General features: G+C 29.3%; 1 protein-coding gene across 1 annotated transcript; it reads right to left on the bottom strand.

The window, feature by feature from the left end:
* Positions 1-881: 881 nt before the first annotated feature.
* On the bottom strand, positions 882-23,398 carry LOC107455188 (transcription factor B4). The gene is made up of 13 exons (XM_043052219.2): positions 23,190-23,398; positions 19,952-20,028; positions 18,533-18,639; positions 16,714-16,838; positions 15,369-15,431; positions 13,831-13,889; positions 11,912-11,986; positions 10,628-10,681; positions 8,451-8,519; positions 7,433-7,568; positions 3,210-3,246; positions 1,476-2,616; positions 882-1,422 (listed from the first exon to the last, which is right to left on the bottom strand). Exons 1-12 carry the CDS (start codon positions 23,206-23,208, stop codon positions 2,544-2,546), a joined length of 894 nt encoding a protein of 297 aa, XP_042908153.1. The 5' UTR covers positions 23,209-23,398; the 3' UTR covers positions 882-1,422; positions 1,476-2,543.
* Positions 23,399-25,138: the final 1,740 nt, after the last annotated feature.

Raw genomic sequence — 25,138 nt, 5'->3', positions numbered from 1 at the left:
CAGTTATTAATGACATTTTATGAAATATTGTAGCTAAGTTGTTTTCAAAAAACTTGAAATTGAAATTTTTATTTTCTCTGAAAAAAATACATATTATTCTTTCTGAAATACATTCTTTAAAAAACACAATTATTCTGTATTTGAGTAAAAATTGATAATTTTATGGTAATTTCATGCAAAAAAAAAACTTTTAAAAATTATTTATTGATACAGTATTTAACAATGGCTGAAAATTATAAAGCATACGGATTTTGGGAGTTATTACACAATTGAAAATTATGAATATTTGTATACTTTAAAATTAAATTTTTTTTACCCTTATTAATTAAAAATTATTTTTCGCATTGAATTTTGTTAAAATTTTTTTAAATTATCTATGGCAGAATTCTCAAACATTTTTTAAAAAAAGTTTGGACTAATCTAACTTAACTATTGATACCATGCGTTTCATATCGCGTCTAACATTTAATATTTTAGGGCCATAAATCCTAATGTAAAGAAAAATAGTCTTGTTTATTCTTAGATGATGTCTCTTTTAGCTGTGTTGATTAACAGATACTTTAAATAAAGAACACATATAATTTATTAGACATATTTACAAGACACAATTGACAAACAAATGGAATCATCCAACTTATGTAATGTTAAACATTTAAAACCATCTATTATCATTATCTTAACATAAAGTACTTTTTCATATTTATTTCCATAGCTTAGAATGTTCCCTGCACAAATCAATTTTTTAATTTATTTTATTCAACGATTTAATCATGTGAACTTTTTTTTTACCAATAAAATGTAATTTTGTAAAATAATCATTGTTTTAATGAAGGTTTCGCAAACTCATTCGAAATGTTTGTTAACTAATAAAAATCAATTAATTGTTTGATAGAAAAATGTTTATTCATCAATGAATAAAATGTGCTACATTACACAAAATATTTTTTATTTTCATATAAATAGAAATAAAGCTTCTTGATTTCATCAATTAAAAAATGTTCAATAATATAATAATGGAAGACTTGCTTTAAATTTGTCTGAAGGTTTGAAACAAAATGTATATAGGGTGGCCATTCTCCAGATCAAAAAAAATTCCCTGAGTTTTGCAGAGTAAATTTCTATGCTCTATATGATACTGAGATTTATAAAAGCAACTTTTAATTATGCTGGGAGATTTCTATTCAATATTTAAAGTGGCAGAAGCATTTAGACAGTTAACTTTAAATATAATTTTAAAATTTTGACCACTAATATATTAAAAAAAAAAAAAAGCAATTATAGGAAGGCACGACTATTAAATTACTTACTAATGATAAATATATCACATCTTTACAGTAACTAATTCAAGAGAAAACTTACTTCTACTTCTTTCAAGAATCTTGATATTGGGTTTTAAAATAGCGTNGACTATTAAATTACTTACTAATGAAAAATATATAACATCTTTATAGTAACTAATTCAAGAGAAAACTTACTTCTACATCTTTCAAGAATCTTGATATTGGATTTTAAAATCGCGTGAATATGGATCGCGATTTTGGATTTTAAAATCGCGTGAATATGAATCGAGCTGTTGGATTCTAAAAACACGAAAATACAAATTTGCGATATTGAATTTTTAAATCGCGTAAATAAGAATCACGATGCATAACTTTTAAATCACGTGAATAAAAATCGCAGTGAGTAATTTTTAAATAGCGTACAAATACGAAAAACAATATCTGATATTACAACTGCGTGATAACGAATCGCAAAATTGGATTTAAAAATTCGTGAATACGAATCGCGACGTTGGATTTTAAACTCGCGAGAATACAAATCGCGATATTGGGTTTCAAAAATGCTTAAATACAAATCGCGATATTGGATTTTTAAATTGAGTGAATAGGAATTGCTAGTACGATTTTTAAATCGCGTAAAAAAATTGCAACACGTAAGTTTTAAATCAGTTCAATACGAAAATCGATGATTGAAATTAAAATCGTCTGATTAAAAATCGCAATTTTAGCAGATTCCGGTGCAGTTCCTAATATTTAAAATTCCAAAAATCAGTCAGGCAAAAAAATAAATAAATAAATCAAATATCGGCGGTCGAAACGAAGCGCTTAGACTCCTTTCCACTCTGTAGCTGAAGTCGCAGTAATCCGACTATCATTCGGGCGGCTTGGGTTTCTCCAATAGGACTTCCCAAAAATTTTAGTTTTTGGAACATGGTCGGAAATTTTCAAAATTGGGAGGGGAAAAAAACGGTTTTTCGCGGGGACACGAAGCATTCATTGGAGGATAATCAAGTGATGCTTGATCGCGATGAAGCAGATGCGTTTCGCTCCGAAAAACTAAACATAACGGAACGGGAAGAAAAGAGCGACGACGCGCGACAAAATTATTTTCCAGAATCGACGTGAAATTCCCTGAGAATTCTCGGTTTCCAGACTGAGTGGCCACCCTGTGTGTAAAACAGGAAAAATAAATACAAATTTGAAGCAATTTTTTTTTTTTTTAAATAATGGAAAAATACAATGATAAGATAAGAATTTTTACAGTCAATGCCGTAAAGGAATTTGTCTTCTCTTCTTTTTTCCAATAGTAGGTAAAGCGCCTAATTTGAAAGCAGTCCTAAAAAAAGTGTAAATTAAGACATATCAAATATTTTAGTAAAACAAAACTAAAATTTATAAAATAGTCCTCAAAATTTTTTTAAAGTAGAAATTATTAAATATTATAATTAAACAATTAAAAATATTTTTAAATAAATAAATAAGAAGAACAGCAATTGGAACCAAAAACAAATTTAACACATTTTTTTAATTAAACTGCTTTTCATTATTTTATGTATAGGAGTACAATAAAACCTAATTTTACAAAAAAAACTGTTAAAATATAATCAAAATTTAGCAAAATTAAATTAACAAATCTTATGCAAAACATATACAATGCTACTCATGATACAAAATTACAAATAGCATACTAATTTTTATATTCATATATAACTATGAATAATCAACCAGAGTAAAATAAAATTAATTTAAAATTCTGTATAAAACTAAATATGAAAACAATTATTTAAAAAAACACTTTCTTGTACTATTTACAATTAGTTTACATTTACATAAAAGAACCAGCACTGAACATGGATAGTTATATAAAATCTATCTATCAATACAACTTTGAACATTTATAAAAAAATATGAATAAAAGGCAAGACTTACTGACAAGTTGAACAAATGGGGCTGAAAGTGCAGAAAACTATAAAAAAAATATTTTTGTAAGCATACATAAGTATTTAAATTAAAAATTAAGATTATTACTGAATAAAAATATTTAAAACCATAAATTTGTGTTTCAGAATTAGTAGTAAAAATTATACAGTTCAAACTCTCAAGAAAAAAAAATTATTAAACAGGGTACGTAGCTAAATCTTTCAACAAAAAATAAGCACGCTTAAAGTAATTTTTAAGCACTCAAAATATATTTTTGCTAAATACATTAACAAAATGCAAAATGATTTTCAAAGACTTAACGCGATCATGATAAAATAACTAGTTTCTGACAAAGAACTCTTTTCTTGATTATATTAGCCGCCATAAAAAGATCGAGAGATTTTTCTGTTCGATTTCAGAGGGTGAAAAATGAAGCCTGACATAATGAATATCTTGCAAAACCCCGCTCAGTAGACACACATGCATAATCCAAGTATTTCATCAAACATGATTGACGCTATCATACGTTTTGGACTGACGGTAGGCTGAAATGGATTGTGGTTGAATGAATTGTGAAAACGCTGAATAGAACAAGGTGAAAACCACGCTTCTGCATAATATGCAGCAAAAATCGACATGGTAAAGGAAAAATATATAATTTTCGAAAAGGGAAAATTAAGCACTTTTTAGAAACATCCCATGAAAAAAGCACCTTTAAGGGCTTTTAAGAAACGAAAATAAGCACTTTTTAAAAACGCCACGCACTATGTTAAAATAAATTACAAAATAGGGGAAAAAATAAGCACTGTTGCAGTGCTCGCCACTCTCACCAGTCTTTCCGCTAGCATGGCGAGTTAAGGTTTTCAGGCAAAAGCAACCCTATGATAAATATTCTCTATCAGGTGAAGAACTGATCTTTACTTTTTACTACCTCTTTGCTAGCTAGCTTGGTCGTAGGAAGACTGATAATGTTTCAGTTTGTAAATGTTATACCAACGTTATGTTTGTTAAAGCTTTACTGATGTTTTGAAAAAAATGTTCTAAGAGAAATTAATATTTCATATTTTTTTCACTGTCATTACAATTGTATGTAATAACAATAAAATTAGTTGAAGATAGCAGCACAATAACAGTTGAAAATTATTAACGTAAAATAAACATAAAAACAATTTCACTTTTAATTATAGATTTGATATGGGGGTAATTGCTTTGTATGGGGTACACATGCTAAAATAGATATAAAAACAGCTGAACTTTTAATTATAAATTTGATATTGAGGTAATTAATTCTAAAAATGCCATAACTGTTTTATTAAACTATATTTTATTATTAGCAGTTATTATTATTAGAATTAATTAGAAATTCTCCAATTTAAATTGTTAATAGTTTGAAACTGTTGATTAACATTCATTTGTTAAAATAAATAAATAAAAACTGAAGGAATACGAACTCAAAAAGAAGAATGAAAACTAAAAGTAAAGAATGATAAAAGTGTTAGTAATCATACCAATAAGCATTGCAGTCAGGGGAAAAAGGATTAAAACGTAATAAAATAAAACAAACAAATGGTTCAGTGAAATTGTGTAATGATGAAGAAGGTTGTAGCAATACAACAAAGGAAAGTTTTTTTTGTTGTTTTTTATGTAAATAACTTATCTATTTATAATTTGAATAATTTTATCTTTAATATAACTAATCGAATGCTTTTCTAAAAACACAGTTTTAATTTTTTCTTTCTTTTTTTTGTAATTTAAAATATTTTTTGCTATCTCTCCTAACAGAAAAGCAAAAGATAACATGGGATGTCTATTTTATTTTAAACATTTCTGAGAGACATGGACTTAATTTTTAATTTGCTCACTATGTTTTACATCAGGGATAGCAAGTTTCTACCACACTGGAAAAGAAACCACCTCAAAAGAAACAGGTTTCTTCTAACCAAATGGAAAAAACTATTTGTCAAAAAGAAATATGAAATATTTAAAGAGTTTTTAAACACAGTTTATAGTTGCAATCTACTTTAAATAATAGTATTAATTTTTGAGCTTTTTAACATATTATTTTTAAATAAGCAAAAACTAAAAAGAATTTCTAAAAAGAACTCTGGAAATTTTTTTTATTTTATAAATTTCTTAAAAAATTAAGATAACTAGATTTTCAATGTTTTATATTAAGGAATAAAGTAAAACTTTTTTAGATTTTATAATTATATGAAGTACTCTTGAAGCAGCATAAGTGAATTTTATTAATATCACTAAATTTACAAATCACATGCTTAACATAGATACTATTAAAAACACATTATGAATTCTCAATTACAAATAGCTAATTTTTATAATCAAATAATGTTAAGTATGAATACTTAAACAGAGTCTTCAAAAAATATGATATAAAGATTTTAAAATTCTCCATAAAACTAATAAATAAAAAACAAAAAAGTAAACATGATACACATTACTACTATATTAAATTTAATTTGTTTGAGTAATTTTTGTAAAACTTATTATTAAACGATTGTATTGGTCATATTCCGTTTCTTCCATTTTGTCTAGTTTCTTCCACTTTTGTCTGGTTTCTTCCAAAATATGATATAAAGATTTTAAAATTCACCATAAAACTAATAAATAAATAAGCAAATAAAGTTTTTTATTAAAAAAAAAAGTAAATGTCATACACTTTATATTTTTGTTACTATATTGAATTTAATATGTTTGAGTTTTTCTTGTTAAACGATTGTATTGGTCATATTTAGTTTCTTCCATTTTGTCTAATTTCTACAACTGCCCTGGAAAAAACATGTTTTTTTTTTAAACAAAATTCCAATCCTATTTAACAAAGATATTTTTGTAGAAAATCATTTCTACAAAAATTTATAAATTGCAGATTTATTTTTGTTTGAAATAATACAGATTTCCATTAGCAATAAAACTTAAAATTGTTAAAAAAAATTTAAGAAAACTTCATATTTTCTTTTTATTTTGTAACAATCAAACTGGAAGTATTTTTATTAATAATAGAAAATTTAATTATACAAAAAATTAAAAAACAAATTTGTAATAAATAGTTTAGCTTTTCTTTTGTTCCATAATGACAAGATAGTCGTCAGTAGAGGTAAGCAGAGGTTCTGTATGTCTTGTTAATGTATTGTGAGTAAATTATAAGACATATTAAAATTATTTACCCTAAACCGTTTTTTTTTTTTTTTTTTTTTTTTTTTTTTTTTTTTTGACCCTCTATTTAATCAATCATCATAATTTGGTTTAAACCAACCAACCCAAAATCATACATTAGCTTTTTGAGAAAGAAAATGTCACTAAATAAATATATCAAGGAAAATTTCTTTTGAAATTCGAAGTTTTTTCAATGAATAATTATAACATAGGTTAAAATTATTCTATTTGAATCTCATTAACACATAACTGTTACGGACAATTTTACGATGGGTCATTGTCCAGGCATATTGCAGACATTTTTGTAAAAGGGAAGAAAAAGTATTTTTCTGACCTGTGGGAGTCTTGTGAACATTCATTTTATTTTTACTGTATTGATCTAGCTGTAGAAAAAATAAAATGAAAGCATAGGTAATTGCTGTGACACAGCAGTAAATTTTACAAAGAGAAAAAAGCTGGGTAGTTATAAAGTCTAAAAACATCTAAAAAATATCTGGCTAACAAAGTCATGAATAAAAAAAAGTATAATGCGATAAACTAAAAATAAAAGCAGGAGACAATTTATGGAACAACAGAGAGTTGTTGATTTTTGATGAGAATAGTTTTTGTTTTTTAATTTGTTCACACTAAATCGTTACCGGTTTTTCCATTTATTTTGCAAGGTTATTACTAATTCGTTATGGCTATTTTAATTTTGTTTAGTTTATGAGTGGTTGTCAAATAAATGTGTTTTTATAAAAAAAGAACTGCTAGGAAATATAAAGGCTAAAAATATCTGGCTAACACATGAATAAAAATAATATATAACGAGATAAATTAAAAATAAAAGCACGAGACAATTTATCGAACATCAGAGTTGTTGAGTTTTGAATGAGAACGGTTTTCGTTTTTGAATTTAAGGTGTATATTAAACTGTTACGGGTTTTTCCATTTATTTTGCAAGGTTATTACTAACCAGTTATGGGTGTTTTAATTATGCTTAATTTATGTGTGGTTGTCATATGCGTTTTTATAAAAAAGAACTGTTTCTATAATATAGCTTGATTTGTTACAGTACTTACTGGATAAACATACTGAACAAACGTATCCAATTTCAGTTAAATTTCTATGACAAAAACAGGCAGCTCGATAATCAACATGCACCCTGGATGGCAGTATCATTTTTTTCCTGGTTTCTAAAGATGGCAAAAATATCCACTAAAAAAATCAAATACGTAGGCATTATTTTAAGTACTGGTATTAAATAACATCACAAATACATTTCACAGAATCAAAAATGATAGAAGCTACAGTCAATGTAAAATGTCTCTCAACTTGATTTGTTTAAACGTTCATAAGTAGTTAGTAATGCTACCACCATGGTAGCAGCACAGTATTTTAGAATTACTTAAGAGTTAAGGTTTTACGATAGATTATATAATAATATTGACTGTACCCCATAACAAGAATTAATTGTTGCAGCTCATTCTTGATACCTGTAAATGCCATTGGGAAAAAAACGTTAGCTTTACAATTATTTTCATTCCCTTTGACAAATGGGGGGAGGGAATCAAAATTAATCCATATAACTCTGATCTAAATTTGCAATAATGAAAGAGTAATTTGGCTTAATTCAGTGAAGATCTAAATGCAAGATAGTCATAAACCAAATTTTAATAAAAAGTGACATTTGTACATAAATCTAACCTTAGTAATCCTTCCAGATTTTTATACAGACAAAATATTACGACATTGAAACTTATGTAGCCGAAATACAGTGGGATAGAATTTTATGATAACAAACTATTGTGACATAGTATTTCATGCTGACAAACTATTGTGACATAGTATTTCATGCTGACAAACTATTGTGATATAGTGTTTTATGTAGACTAAATGATAACTAGTACATGGAAAAAGTTTTATTGCAAAATTTACTGTAGCATTTATTTCTCTTATATTTAGTTATTTTAAAATAGACCACAAATAAACGGAAGAGTACAGTTTATATTAAAAATTAATAAGAACAAAATGAATAATAAATAGATGCTATAAAATATAATATTCAAAAGAACAGTTAAATAAATTTTGTGTGATTACCAACAAATATTGTAAAAGAGCAGCTGTATTTTGAATTTTCAAATACATTCCTCCAGTAATATCACACCCCTGAAAAAGATTTTAAAAAATTATACAGAGTTTAAAGAAAACTTGTTTATTTAATGCTCTTTAATTTAAGTAAATAACCATGACAACAATTCTGATACCCATACCAGCAGTTTCACAGAAACCTTGGGTTACGTGAAAACCCATCAGTTATTTTTATGAAATTGTCCAAGTAACATACAATAAAAAAGAGCAAAATTTTGAAAAAAAATATTTTAATAGCAATACATTGAATAAATTATGAAAAGGACATGCATTCTTTATAAACATTTTCATTAGATTTTCCCACCAAATTATTAAATCAAAATAAAATAACCTAATTCCAAAATAAAGAAATATATTTCTCCAATAACCATTCTCAATATTTTTTAAGATTCCTTATTCATTTTTATTTCGAAAGAAACATAGATTTATTTTATTAATTTTTAGCTTATGAATACAACAAAAACAGTTTCACAACTGCAGTAGATGCTGCTTCAGGCCTATTAATAATTTCCTCTGTATTATGATGGTGATCGTTTTAAATTTATTAGTAGATTTGTACAAATAGCATTATTGATTTTTTGGCCATAACAGATACATATTAATTTGGATGTAATAAAATGATAATTGTCTCAGAGAAATAAATAAATAAAATCGTTTAAGAAAATTGATTTATTAATTATTGAAAATGGCCATAGTTCAAAAATATAAAAATAATAAATAAAAGAAATCCCTTAAAGGGATCAAGATAAAACATTCTCTTACACCGAGAATTTTTAGTTAGCACTTTTCATATTTTAATGGTTGGGACTGGGATGTCCAAAAGGGCATCCCCAATCGCCAAAAATTGGAAATTGAAAGTGAATGATTTGTTCCCAATGGACAGTTAGGAGCATGGAAGAGATCTAAGGTTGGTGATTTATCCAATGAGTCTGCATTAGTATTGAAATTGAAAGTTAGCCGTTACATTGATTGATCAGAAAAGAATAAAATATTATGTTTGCTTTTTGTACATTTTAATAAAAATTAACTAATTCATTTGATTTAGTTATGATTTGATTAAGAATGATTTAAAAATTATAAGTTTAAGAAATTTTAAAAGCTAGGAAATATGTCATGCTTATTGTGGTATTGCACTCTGTTAGAGTACACTAGTACCCTGTAATATAATATGTTTCTACTTTTTAATTTCATAAAAATGTAAAGTCTTTTTAGAAACTTTTCAAGATTATTTTTTAATCCTTAAGTCCATTCAAATCAAAAGAGTCTAAAATAAAAATTTCGAAACCATCATTAAAAATAGTAAATTCAAAAGTCTCAGAGATAGAAGGGGTGCTCAATAAAGATATCTTGGTCAGTTATTTAGATCAGAAATTTACAGTTCCACAAAGCAGTTAACTTTCAACAAACCATGCGGCATTAAAAAACAAAGATGACCTCCATGTGCATGGTTTGATAACGTTGAAAAAAATTTGAAAACATTAAAAATGACTAGTTGGAAACAACATGCATCTCTGATGCAAAAAGCTGGTTGGAACAATCCTGGCCTCTTCTGGGCTGTAGTACTAAGAAGAATAATTTGGGTAATGGCATTGTCAAAATTTATAACATAAATGAGAGAATGATAAAAAATATCGTCGGATTTTTTTTTATTTTAGGGATTTCACTTTTTTTTAAATAAAATAATCAGTATGATTAATTTTTATATTTCATAAAGAGAGGTTTTTTTCAAAATCCTATATCAAACTTAGCCACCTTTTATGAGTAACTTCTTAAATGTTTCGTAATGTATGTTTTGGAATTTCATTCGACTGCGGGTAAATTAAGAGCCATTTTAATTTATTTCAACTGTATTAAATTATCAACTTTGATCCAGTTAATTATTATTTTTTTTAAATGAACTGTGCCTTCTAGAGAAAAATGAATTCAAAATTATCTTTATACTTTTTTCAGCTACTTCATTCAATAATAATGCATACTTTATAAAAGTTTCATTTTTATATAAAAAGTAACATAGCTGGATTGATTACTATATTTTTTCTTATATTTAATTAGATTATCAATGCTTGAATGCATTTTTTTTACAAATAAATTTATTTATTTATTTTTGTAATTAAACATTCCCTCACCTGTTGCAGCAAGCCTGAGTCTTTTTCAATAGCACAAGCATCAATTAATATACCCTATAATAAAAATTGAAAAAAAGAAATTAGTGCACACGTCTAGAAAGTATATAATGCATTAGAGTGAAAAAAGAACGAGTATGAGAAGACCAATAAAGTAACATCATGAACAACTAAATAAAAAAGAGCGTTAAAGAATTTTGCACAAGAAGGAAACATGTCTAAATTATTTATAAACTTATTTAATTTTATTTTTACTACATTTGCACACTGACAATCCAAGAAAATATTAATCTTTATATAGATATTTGTTTATTTCTAATGGCAGATTATGAACAGTTACAGCAGAAAACAATTAAAAGAAAGAACACAGAGTACTACAAAAAATGCTGAAACATGAGTTCATTAATCTAACATATCTCTAGCCTCCCAATAACGCTCAGAGAGAAAAGTATTGTCCACAGCAGGACAGTGGAGTAGATGTGTGGAGTCCATGACCTGTCCAGAGCTGCACAGAGTGCTTATCTGAGAAGGAACAATTTTGAGTCTATAAAGATGGTTTCTTAGGCAGTCATGCCCCAGTAGCTAGGCGGAATTCAGCCACTGCTCTACACCTTGGGCCATTACACAAATTTGGAATGGCATTTTTTCAGGACTTTTGGGAAACAGGGTTATAGAGATCTTCCTGAGCACTGGCTTTAATAGATATTTCAATAAGATTTTTAATAGTATGGAAGGGCATAGGATGAGAAATTCTTAGCATAATTAAAGCACCCTTTTTAACCAGGAAGTCGGCTTTCTCGTTGCCTGGAACTCCACAGTTGGCACGAACCCACTGGAATACTATAGTTTTCTCAGGTGATGCCAGGTTTTTAAGATGATAACAGCAATCTAATATGTCCTGTGCTATGGGATTATTGTCAGAAACGATAGCCAACAGAACAGCTCTAGAATCATTGAGGATAACAGCTCTTGTAAATTTTTCTATATGGCATTGCAGCTTTAGGCTTTATATATATATATANTAGTGTATTTAAAACCTGAATGCTATTTTATATATATATATATATATCCATCCTAGTTAAAGAGAGAATAAAATAAAATGGGAATTTTCTCTAAAGGTTAGAAAGTCAGAAGAATCTCATGCCTGACGGATGTAAATAGAACAGTAAAGCTTTTCTAATGTGATCGTGAAAAAATATGCTAATAAGCTTATTGCTTATTACAAGCATTGATTCAAATTTATCTTAATTTATTATTCTATATCTAATAAAAGTTACAAATATTTACTTCTTTTTGAGCAGCAAAAAATACATTCATAAAGTTCATATACTGAGAAGCGCTATCTCCTGATGCAGTCACTACCTAAAAAATAAAATTAATTTTATTTTTTAAAAATATTGATTATCAGTATTGGTAAATATTTCAACTTAGAATACAACGATAGACTGTTTAAGTCTATTTCAGATATTAATTTCAAAGAAAGACTGAAAAAAAACATTAATATTTAATTCACTAACCCTTTACCCAACAAATATAACATTTATAATTCACTAACCCAATAATGTAAATGAACAAATAAGCAGATGTCAAATTCTATTTCTAAATCTTCCTTCTATAATTCCAAAATTCATCAATATTATAATTTTCTAAAGCCTTTTAAGTTTCATCTGTGATCAATTTATTTCAATAGGTAATCTGTTTCCATTGGCCTATCATTCCGTAAGGCTCATTATCAATAAATCACCAAAAATGGAGCTTTCCCTGTGCTCTGAAGCAACTGTTACTGTTTCATTCTTTACTATAACTTACTCGGAGTCGTGATGGCTCCGGGGATAGAGCATTCGAATTCCAATGAGCCGAACCTGGTTCGAATCCCAGTCGATATAAATTCTGCATCCGGCTTGCACCGATCACTGTGCTGACGTAAAATATCCTCAGTGGTAGATGGATCATGGGTTAGATTCCCCTTGCCTTTCAGGCTAACTATGTGTTTTTTTGTGTGGTTTTCCTCTCCATGTAACGCAAATGCTAATTAGTTCTGTCAAAAAATATGATGGCACATTCCTCCCAATACTTAGTCCAGGAGTTCCCTTGTCTTCTGGATTGAGTTCAAAATTACAAGGCTATGGAGTTGAACATTAGTAGTCATAAACCCAAAAATTGGGTCAGCTGTTCAACAATGATTATAAAATATAACTTACTCTTGATTGGTTAAAAAGGAGATTTCCTTGCATTTTTAACAACAGCCACTTTTTAAAATTTGTTGCCACCCTGAAAATTTTAATTAATTAAAAAAAACTGTTAAAGGCATTTCTTTTGAAGCATTTTTTTAAAAATAAACAATACCAAGTTCATTGCTAAAATGAAGACGAAAGTTCAAGAAACAAGTGGGGAATAAAATTATTTTCAGAACATCATAAAGCATTGATAACACTTTCATACACATTTGACGCATATTTGACCAAAAAAAATGGAGAATGGGTAGCAACCGGCAGACGATTTTTTAATTTCCATTTGTTCTACTGTAGAGCCTCTATCCATCATTCAGGCATCTTTTGTTTCCCTGCCTGCCTCATCTTGCTTTAATGGTCTTGTCACAAATGCCATTCTTATAATTTTAGTAATGCCTGATTAGATTGTTTTTATAAACTTGCAGAAGTAACTACAATAAATTATGTAATACATTTTTACAACTAAAATTTTTTATACTTATAGTAAATTTATTAATTTTCAAGTTCCAGTAGAGCTTGAAGCAATGCTTGTAGTATTAGCCGATTAGAGCAACCTTATTTTTTTTTTCACCAGAAACAATAAACAAAAAAAGATTAAAAAATGAAAATACTATTGATAAATTACCAGGAGTTCACTATAAACAGGACAGTGGAGGCACAGTAGGCTTTCACTCAAAAATTATTCTTTCAAAACTATTTTTACTCACAAATAGAAACATAGCAACGAGTAATAAAATTTCAGTTCCTAAAAAGTATTTATTTATTTCAGTTTTTTTTTTTTTTTTTTTTGAAAATTCATATTATTTGTCAGCTTAATATCACAAGGCATTTTTCACAATTGTATTTTTTTAAGATCTTTTTTTTTAAATTATCTTTTAAGCCCTTCAGTTAAAAAAAGTACTGATTTTAGAGAAAATTAAAAGAAATAAAAATTATCACTTAAAATTTTGACCAAAAAGTTTAAAACGAACTTACTAAAATCCTGGCTGGAATCTTTTTTTCTGTAATCTCCAGTTTTCTTGAACGATGGATATCTTGTTAAGTTAAAAGTAAATATTACAATATTTCGTAACACACAACATTTTACCTTCTTTAACAAAAAAATACATTGCAAAACACTCAAACCCATATGTAGTCTAACACAAAACCAACTGCCACCCAATTACCAGTAATATTTCGTTTTTATAGATTAAGTGATAATAGAGTTAATAAATTTCATTTTTTAATTGATTAAACTCTTCCCTTATTCTGATAGCTGCAAAAAACTCAATCAGTAAAGCATTTCTTTACAATCTATTCACAATGACTGGACACTAGTCCACATCACGCAGCTATTACCAAGCATCTAGTCCTGTTTCCTTTCTTTTAAAGAACATGGTAGGGATACCACTGAATTTTGACCGCAGTCAGATGATATAGGCAGTGTCCAAGCCAATAAACCTCTCACCAGATTTGCATACCAGAACTAACAAGAGGATTTTCAGGGCAGATCAATTGCTATTTTAACATTAAATATGTGAATTTGCTAGTAAAGACAAGTTCACTATAATGACAATTCTATTTGCCATCATAACAGACTTCTACAGTAATTTGGAAAACGCATATTTAACTATAGTTACTTAGTATCGGGTACCTGGACATATGGGTATTCTCGGAAATGAGCTGGCTGATGAAGCAACACAGGCTGGCTCCTGTGCAATTTTCTGGGGTCCTGAACCAGATTTGGGAATCTCTCTCACATCATTCAGGGTATCGATATTCAAGCTCCATGGCAAGATTGCCCGTGAGCAATGGCGCAACTCAGATGGTCAGAGACAAGCTAAAGAGCGGAATCGTGACTGTCCCAGTGTGCATCAAAAAGAGCTTCGTAAGCTAAACAATACAGTTCGAGGAAAATCATTGCCCTTCTCACTGGACACTATACCCTCAAGAGACATGGTGGGTGTTGTATCTGATTCTCCTTGTCGAGGGTGTCATCTTGAGGTGGAGACTTCACGACATACTTTGTGATTGTGAGGTCTATTCTGCTCAAAGATTTGAGCATTTAGGGCAACATTGCATTAAGGCCTGAGAACAGCAAGATATTCCCGTTTGCTGTACTTTATTTCAGCTATGAAGTTTTGTTGTTAATCATGATTTAGGGTTTGGATAAAATATACCTCTGGGCGATGTGACCGGCTCTTTGAAGTTGCCCAACCTCTCTAAGTCTAAGTCATAGTTACTTAGCACAAATTCTGCTAAATTTAAGTGCTGAAATGACATTTTAAATAAATAACGCTTAAAAAATAAGCATAATATGTGGTTTATAAATGAGGAAATGAATATATCTTAAATTTATTTCTATGATCTACTGAACTTTCAAAGTGATCCTTGCTAATTATGAAATAAATATTCAAAATTGAAAAAAATATGTTTTCTCTCTAAATTAAGAACATAAATTACAAGTTTAAACTAAGTTTACACAGTTCCAATATTTATTCTAGAGGTTTTAATGTAATACTTTGCAAGGATACAACATAAGGCCATCGTCATTGCACCAGCTATTAGAGATTCCACATATATTTCATTTTCTATAACTAAAAGAATTAAAACGTTAGTAAAATAATCAATTTAAAGTAAATTGTATCAATATAAGTCATAAAATTTATTCATTCACTATTATACAATTAATTTATACATCATTAAAAGGAAAGAATCATAAACCAAACACTGTCCCGGACTGGCCATGCTGTAAGGCTATGGCATAATCCTGATTTTTCACAGAACAGGACTATTTAGCTGCATATGGACATAGCTTGCTGTCTAAGCCACATTGTTTCCTCTGTTGTGGGCTTTTTCCTTTGGATGGCCAGAGTAGAACTTTGTATGGAACTTCGTAGAATGGAACTCCAATGTAGAACTTTTTATGGAACTTCGATAGCCAAAGATATTAAAAAAATAAGGAACGTCTAATGAGAAAATGAATTTTACGGTACTGCTTTTATCCTTCCTTATATTCTTCAGTTTTTATAGCCAACTTCTGCCATTGGAAATAAATAAATAAATTTCCACATGCGATTACTCTGACAATAAATTGGTTAAAAAAAATTTAAATTTTTTAAACCATTCAGGGAGTACATTTTTGAAATAAATGATATAAGCTAGAGCAATTTTAAAAATATTTCATTATTTTAAAAAGTATCAATACGTTCCTTGGGTCAATATTTTAAAACTAAAATTTTTGATTTTTTACAAGATTATTGAAATTTCAATGTTAATTTTTAAATATTTCAACATCAACATCAAGAAAAGGTATAGTTGCTTCTAGGAAGATATTCTTTTTGCAATTTTGAATAGTGAGGCTTTTTTGTTACACCATCCACATTGGCAAGTCGAAAAACACCTTGCTATACCGAAAACCAGTCCATCCATGAGATGAGCTAAAATTTGTTAATATAAGAGTAATGTTTTTTAAAGCACACTGTGCAAGTACACTACAGCCTTTAAATTTAGGTATAATTTTATGCTTATAAAAGCACTTCAGAAAAACTGATTTGTTGATATCTTGAAAAACTTAAAACAGGCAAATCGGCTTCAGCTGATGTAAAAATGTCAATTCTTGCCATCAAGAATTCAAAATTACAAGGCTGAGTTGAAGAATGGTAGTTGCAAACCAAAAATTGGGTCGGCTGTTTAACAACGGTTATAAAATTTCCTCACCTCCGACAAAGAAAGTTTACCTTAGTTTTTCACAGAACTCATTGCAGGAGATAGCTAACAAAACTATTACATATTTAGGCATGCAGCCCTTCAAGTGGCCCTTCACTCAATGTTAGGACCAGTATCATAAAAATGAAAGAGAAAAAATCTTATACCGACCTTGGAGTATGAGCTTCTTTACACTTGCTATTACTGCATTTTTAATGTCAGCAAAGAGTTCATACTGGCCATCAGTAGGCTTCAAGCCTTCCAATTCGGAAGAAGGTAATGGATATAAATAGGCACTAAAATGGAACGAATATTATCCGATGTAATAATAAGTTTTAAACAATTTTTAATTACTGGCATTAAACTGCATCATTCAATACAAAGCATTTTTATTAGTTTAGTTTTCAGTGCTTTTCTTTTGTATTCAAAATCACAATTAGTCAAAGGTTGGATATTGAAATCTGAATATTTTCAACATTCAAGTAAAAGCATTTCAAACATAAAAAATATAACATGCTTTTACTTCAAAAACCTGTTATATTTTTTCACTTTCAAAATACTTACAATCTATATTAAATTAAACACTAACATGCATCAATGCAGTCAGAGCAAAAATTTTTTCTCATATTCATAACAAAAAGCTATTACAAACTAATTTGTAAAAGAGCAGAAACGAGAGTTTTAAAGTAAATTTTACAGAGTAAAATATATAACAAAATACATTTATATAAACAAAATACATTTTATATCTGTTCCACAGCAAGATTTACAATCTACCTACTCTTCTCCAAAAATAAAACCTAATTACACCCTAAAAAATTTGTTTGTGATTTCAAATATCTGTTTTAGCAAACTTTCTGAATAAATTAAGACAAATTAAATAAGTTCATTAAAGTGAAATAAAAAAATCAAATAGCCAGAACTGATGTCTTTTATAATGTGAAGCTGGAATAAAGTTTCCAAATTGCGATTTTTTTACCTTAATTAAGTTTAAAATCGAACAAGACACGTAATGAATGATGAATTTATTTATTGATATGTGATGAAAATTTATAAAGTAATATACAAATTTTCATAGAATTTTCACATTTTTGTTAATCATCAGGTGTACAACTATTAATTTATTTATGTAATTATTTATCATTTAAAAGTAATCTACTGCTTGTAAATAAAATGCTTTAAACAGATTTTATATTTCTTAAGCAAAAAGTGAAACCAGCAGATTTTCTTTTTCAACTATCAAAAAATTTTTAATAAGCCATTTTAAATAGTTATAAAGCATGCATTAACTGAAAAAAAATAGTGACTTCAAACAATGTCACTATCTTTGCTTTCTCATTTATGTTTAGCTGAAATTCTTTCAAACTGTCACAAGAGTCATTTTTTTTTTTTTTTTTAATTTAACAAATTAGAACGTTCTTTGTAATTTTAAAAAAAAAATGAACCATTAAAAAATACTTTGTGAAATCAAAAATCACTGAAAAATATAATGGCTAAATGAGGCTTTTCCTATTATGAATTTCTATTATCAAATGTGTAGGGAATATTGATTTTGTTGTAATATGGAACAATTTGAGTTATCAAAGTACTTCACACGAGCCATTATTTTTAAAGTGGAATAAGTCCGATTGTAGTTAAAAAGTCCTTAATTTTTTTAAACAATTTTAATAATCATTGTTGCATTTTAAATAATCATTGTTTTGATGTTTCATCAAATTATAGTGTTGTTAAAAACATTACCCAAATAGAATCACCTTTTGTTAATATTTTTAAATTCCTTCAAACACTAACTCTTAATTACCTCAACCTTATTACTTTCCAAATAGACTTATTCCACTTTCGAAAATAACGACTGATTACCCGGTTTGTTTCTAGAAGCAAAACAAATAACCAAAGTAAATTATGAGCAGAGAGGGTTCTCAAAATAATAGGATTATAAAAACTATTTTCCACAATTTACCTAGAAAAGTTAATCACACAAAAAAATTACCTTTTTCTAGTATGACAACCGATAATAGCCAGCTTATTTAATGGATTCAACATAATATGAGAGCTACAAAAACTAATGACAGCATCTAAGCAATGAGGCATAATGCACTGAAAAATAATAAGAAACATTAATCAGGGTGCACCTTTAAAGCACTTGTTAAGCACTCAAAAAATATTTTAAGTACTATATACAAAATGCAAAATGAGATCTTTACATGATCATGATAAAATAACTAGATTCCGACAAGCTCTTTTCTTGATTATACTAGCCACCATAAAAAGATCGAGAGACTTTTGGGTTCGATTTCAGAGGGTGGAAAATGAAGCCTGATATAGAGAATATCTTGCAAAATGCAGCAGAGTTGCACACGAGAGTGCAAGAATCTTATTATACCCAGCTCCGTCAACCCACAGGCGGACTCCCAAGTATTTCATCATAAATGTAACATGATTGACGATATCATGCGCTACGGTCTAACGGTAAGTTGAAATAGATTGTTGTTGAATGAATCGTGAAAATGTTGGATAGAACAAAGTGAAAACCACACTTTTGCATAATACGCAGCGAAAATCGATGTGGTAAAAAAAAAATCTCACTTTCAAAAAGGGAAAATTAAGCACTTTTTAAAAATACCCCATGAAAAAAGCACCTTTAAGAGCTTTTAGAAAACAAAAATCGAAAATAAGCACCCTTGAGCACTTTTTAAAATGCTACGCACCATGTTAACACTCGATTAGAATCAATATTGCGAATTTTCATGATAATTTCACTAACATATTTAATATGTTAGTGAAATTATTATGAAAATTTATAAAATAATTGTTTGATTTCACTTAGAAAGAAATATCCTTCACTTTAACCTTTAAAAATTTTTAGAACTTTTTTATTTAACTCCTTTGATTTTAGATGTATATTAAACTTCTACAATTACCCTGATGCATTGCAAAATGCTAGCAGCATTAGCTAAGAGCAGGTTATTTCAATTAGCCCTTGAGCACGCATATAGGCTGATTGCAATAAACCTAAAAATACTGGCAGGTTCAAAAATATTAATATCCTTTTTAATTAGCTCGATGCATATAAGACACTGGCAAAAATTGTAAGAACTGAGTTTTCCAATAGTAATATATATCAGTCTGGGTTTATTATGAGTTCAAAGAATATAAGGCAGATTTAAAAATACTGAAGACTTTTTTCAATTAACCTGGTGTATTACAAAATGGGGGCAACATTTGCTAAAAGTGGAATTCTTTAATCAATCTAGGATACATAACATCATGTTTAATTTAGATAATCTGTAATTGAATCGACACACAAAGGGCTTAAAAATAGTGAATCAATTTTGACCTTTCTATTGTGATTCAATTGTTATTTACTATAGAAAAAAACTTGCATTAAGAAAAATGAAAAACAACATACCTCTCCATCTTTTATCATTTGGGGAGAAGGATTCAGATCAATCACAACCACGACCAAACTGCCATGTTCCTCATTTTCTAGAATGAGTTTTTGAATTCATTTAAAAATTCCACAACCAAAAAATGTAAAACAAAAAATACTAATTAATTTTTTTTTTATAAGACTTGGTAGTAGAGTTGGAAAATGAAACTGGAGTTTCCAATAAAGGATTTAAAAAAAATAAAAAATTTAAAAATAGCTGAGCTGTTTTTTTATAAGAGCCTTATAACTTAAAAGAGTAAAAGAAAAAAATAAAAAGAGTACCCAAATTACTGTTTAAATTTACATTATTTTTGACATACATAATACTAATGCATAGATTTGAATTTCAAATAATTTTTTTTTTAAATTTATGATTAACTGCAAAAGTATGGTAATTTTTTGTGGACAGCAAATATGACAGTGTTCTAAGCACTAAATCCTTTTATCAGATCAACCAACTTTGAAATATATTTGCATAAAATTGAATACTTTAAAGTAGCAATACCCAACCACTGGGCTGTTTCACAAGTGGGCCATTAAATCCCCCCCCAAAAAAAATATAATAACAATCTCTTGTAAATATGGACTCTCCACAAAATAATCTCTGGTAAATATGGACCCTACACAAAACAATCTCTTGTAAATACAGACCCTCCACAAAATATAATATAGTATTATAAGATTAAATTTATAAAACTCCTCAAAATATAGTATTCCTCCCCACTAAAAGGCGGCGCTGCAATTGTCCACCCAATCACACCTGTGAGATGATCCAATTTCAAGCAGGGGTGAAGGGAAGCATTTAGATGGGGTTATTGAGTATAGTAAAAATGAAAATCCATTAAAAATAAAGAATGAAATTATTAAAATTAGAAACGCGGTGCCCATAACTAATTAACGGAAATAATACAGCCTTTAGTAATAAATCATATTAAAAAGACATACAAACATAACAATAAGGACTCTCCACAAAATAATCTCTTCTAACTACACAGTGTTTTCACTACAGCGCGAGAATGCGAGAATCTCGCATATTTTTTTCTTTTCTCGCATTAAAAAATGATTACTGCGAAAAATTCGTGCATTCTATAAACCAATTTCAAAATTCGCAAATTTCTCACATTTTGAAAAAAATTTCTCATTGCGCCATTTAGAATAAAATCCGTTACATTTTTCTTCCTGGATCTTTCATTATTTTCAACATCTGCCCATTATCTAGCTTCCCTATTTACCAGTATTGTTCAGAACCTTTAATAACAACAGAACACCATCCCTCCAAACCACGAAACCTCTTTCAGAACGCATTTCTCTGCAACCACGTGTTTACCGTAGTTAAGGTTTCTCCATGTAAGAAGTTCAAATTTTTTGCCCATTAATGTAAGATGGACAAATACCTTGTAAAGGCAATATCTTCTACTCCGAAACGGACAAATGAAAATGAAACAAATGTGGGTAGAAACGATCAAAACGAAATAAATACGCATTTGAGTTACCTAATGAGAATAGCTGATGAAAAAGTAGATATAGAACATTTTCCATATGATGATGCAGCAAAAATATTCAATACTTTAAAGATTAGAAGATATTAAAAATGTATTATAATTGAAGAAATGATTTTTTTCATGTCTATTTGTGTTTTTGTTTTTTAATTTTTAGAAATCTCACTTAACTTTTTGAAATCTCACCCTGTTTTTGAGAAAGGGTGAGAAATTTTCACCCATTTTTTTTCTGCTATGAAAACACTGCTACAGTGCCTACACAAAAAAATCTCCTGTAAGTATGAACTTTCCTTAAAATAATCTCTTGTAAATACAGACCCTCCACACAATATTTATTGCAAAAATGGACTCTTCACAAAAATTTTGGGTACTTTTACATTTTGCCGGTGCAAGCAATAAAGTTGCTAATGAAAAGTCACTTGGCTTATGAAATTTAACTTCTTGACGTCTTTTTTTTCTTTAAAAATAAGAATAACTCAATTTACCTGCTCTGGAGAAATGGAAAAGTACCAAGTTTTGTTGTTAAATACAAAGTTTTAATGATGTCTTAAATTCAATATTTTAGAACTAAAATTTTATAAATTTAAAACTTGCTTCTTTTTTTACCTTTTTCTTTTAACAAAAAAAAGACCTTAAATATTATCAGAAATTAAAATTTTTCAGAATTTCATAAAATGGGCCTTTCACAAAAGTCTGGTACAACCCCTAATAAGCAAAACACACAGACCGGTTTTCAGATGTTCTTGGCTAAAATTATAATGACATTTGTTGGGCTTTCTGACAACCTGTTTATGTGAACAAGGTTTTTTAACTGATCAATTGAATGAGAGTGACTTGAAGCTAAAGTTATCCAATTTGAAATCAACTTTGAATTTACCTACAGTTATGACAGCAAAGAGAATACAATAAAGTTATTTTATTTTTCTAGTAACACAGTACCTTTTACTAATTACTGTTATATGTGCACGGTGTAAATTCGCTATTTGTAAATAATAGGTAACAAATTGGTCACTGTAATATTTCCAAGTATAAATAGTACTACTAATAAAATTATGACATAATTTTTTCTTCACAAAACTCTAAATTTGTTAGCTAAGAAGGTTGGGAACGGTGTTTTAAAATATAGCTAAATTCATTCAAAACAGATGCTTTTCTTTAAAAATTATACCCTGCAAACACAGTACAAAGAGTTGACAAAACAAAGTATGTAAGTTCAGCAATATCTAAATGGGATATATTTAAATTATTTATTATTAAAACTTTGATTTCAAAGTAAAACATTTCTGAATGCACTCTCTTATTTTCTGCAATGATATTTCTGAAAATTACATGTGAAACAAATACGGGCATAAAAAAAAATCTCTGCTTCAAATATTGAAAATATGGATTTTATTTCCTTGCGGGAATAGAACGAAATAACATGAGAAGATATCCGTATCGGCTCCTAAATATACCACAACAATCACCAAGTTTTGACAATTAAAAAAGAAAATTAAAAAATTAATGCATTATGTGTCAGAGGAGGCGACAAACTTAAAGGGTTATAACTCCTTAACACCTCCGGGCAAACCACTACACATTTTTTAAACACTTTCTGCAAGAACTAAAATCCCTTGGCGATGCTTATTGGTGCAAACAGGTACAAATAAGGAAATACCCCAATAATATTAAAAAATGGTTTTTATAGTTGATTTCTATGTCTAAATTCATTTTATTACCACTCTCGGAATCAGCCATAAGCAATCAGCTTTACTTTGCAATTCAGCCTTAAGAACGTTTTGAATTTAAACACGCAATTAATTCCAGAAACGCTTAACAATACCCAAAAATTAATAAATTTTTGTAATTTTGCATTAGAATTGAGTATTGAGTGCGGCGAGCTAAAAGCACGACGAAATGTTTGTAGTAGATTAGATTTTAGAAAAGTGCAATGAGCTCTCTGCGTTAGCTTATAACTCTGTGTTTCTGTTAATGAAGCTTATGATTGAGGCTAGATAGCTAGCAAAGTTGTTGTTGTTGTTGTTGATTTACGTCGCACTAGAGCTGCCCAATGGGCTATTGGCGACGGTCTGGGAAACATCCCTGAGGATGATCCGAAGACATGCCATCACAATTTTGATCCTCTGCAGAGGGGATGGCACCCCCGCTTCGGTAGCCCAACGACCTGCACGCGAAGTCGAGCACTTTACGGTAGCACAGTTTAACGAGGACCAATACCGCACACCCTCGGTCCCTACGCAGACTGATCCAAGTAAATCACCCACGCGCACACTGACCGCAGCCAGTGATGCTTGACTTCGGTGATCTGATGAGAACCGTGTCTTAACGATCAGTCCACTGCGGGACTAGATAGCTAGCAAAATATGCTGCAAAAAGGCAGTAACGATTTGTGGCTTCAAAGAATTTGTAGAGGAATTGGAGTTTGGTTCAAGGATTGATGGATGGATTCTGAAAAGATAAGGATTGGATAAGTTTCTTGCGATCATTCTAGAATGAAGAACATTCCAGTAGGAAGTGATCATTCGTGTGGAAAAACTCTGCAGGACGGACAGTTTGGGGCTTTGTATCAATTTGCACTTTAGTAAGATCACATTATAGTTTGTCTGCTGTAAGAACTCCCCCCCCCCAAAAAAAAAGTCTGCTGCTATGGAAGCAAGAATAGCACATTTCAGGAAGGATAGCTTTTCTTCACTCTAGGGCGAACACAATTGACAGAAGAAAAAGATTCTGTTTCTTTCACCGACCCTAGCCTGTCCTAAACAATGACCCCACACCCCTACTTGAAATAGTCATACCTCGTTACCATAGTCACCTCCACGGGTTCAGGTGAATTGCTAAGGGAGTTCTTACTTTAGACAAACTATAGTCAGAAGAGATTTAGTTCTGAGCCTGGCGATTATAACATCAAGAGCTGATTAATGGACGGTGATACTAAAATTCATCAAGGTGAGGGAAGGAAAGGAAGTATTTTCAACCCTTCCACACTCTGGGTTCTTTATTGAACGCTTTCTTAAGGAAGACTTGGCTAAGATCTTCAGGTGATGATATGAAATAAAATTTTGGTTTAGCACATTTTGCAAGCTGATCTTCTTGCTCATTTTCTTTTATTCCTGCGTGCGATGGAACCGAAATAAATTAAAGAGATCTCACTGTCTGATTTGATTTGATCAAAGAAATTCCGAGGCTTTCGGGTGCCTTTAGTGAGATACAGAATCATCGAACTGCTGTCCGTTAAATAGATATAGTGGTCATTGCCTGAGAGCGCAAAGAAAATGCCAAAACCTTCAGCGGTAAAGACCGATGAATGTGAAGGAAGCTGACCTGAGATCGTGTGCCTCCTGGAAGGTATACACTTCCACTCTAATTTTGTATAATTGTTTAGATTCATTGGTTACCAGAATAGTACAAATTGAGAGATTCTGAGAGCGAAATTTTTCAAACGCAGCTGGAACCTGTAGCGGGAGTAAATTTTTAGTTTGGAATGATAAATTATCAAAATAAATTGAAACATTTGGAGTGTGGTATATTGAAATATATTCTTGCTGGTCATCCATCTATGCATGAGTGGTATCATTTTGCCTTGTGAAAAGCGAGATGGAGGAAAATGTAGGTAATTTTGCTACAAGCCATTTATGTAATGAAGAAGCCATTTATATCGTGAAGCTAG

This window comes from Parasteatoda tepidariorum, chromosome 7, assembly GCF_043381705.1.
Source record: "Parasteatoda tepidariorum isolate YZ-2023 chromosome 7, CAS_Ptep_4.0, whole genome shotgun sequence".
NCBI classification, from domain to species: domain Eukaryota; kingdom Metazoa; phylum Arthropoda; class Arachnida; order Araneae; family Theridiidae; genus Parasteatoda; species Parasteatoda tepidariorum.
The sequence above is the reverse complement of the archived record's forward strand: the minus strand, read 5'-3'. Positions and strand labels throughout refer to the sequence as shown.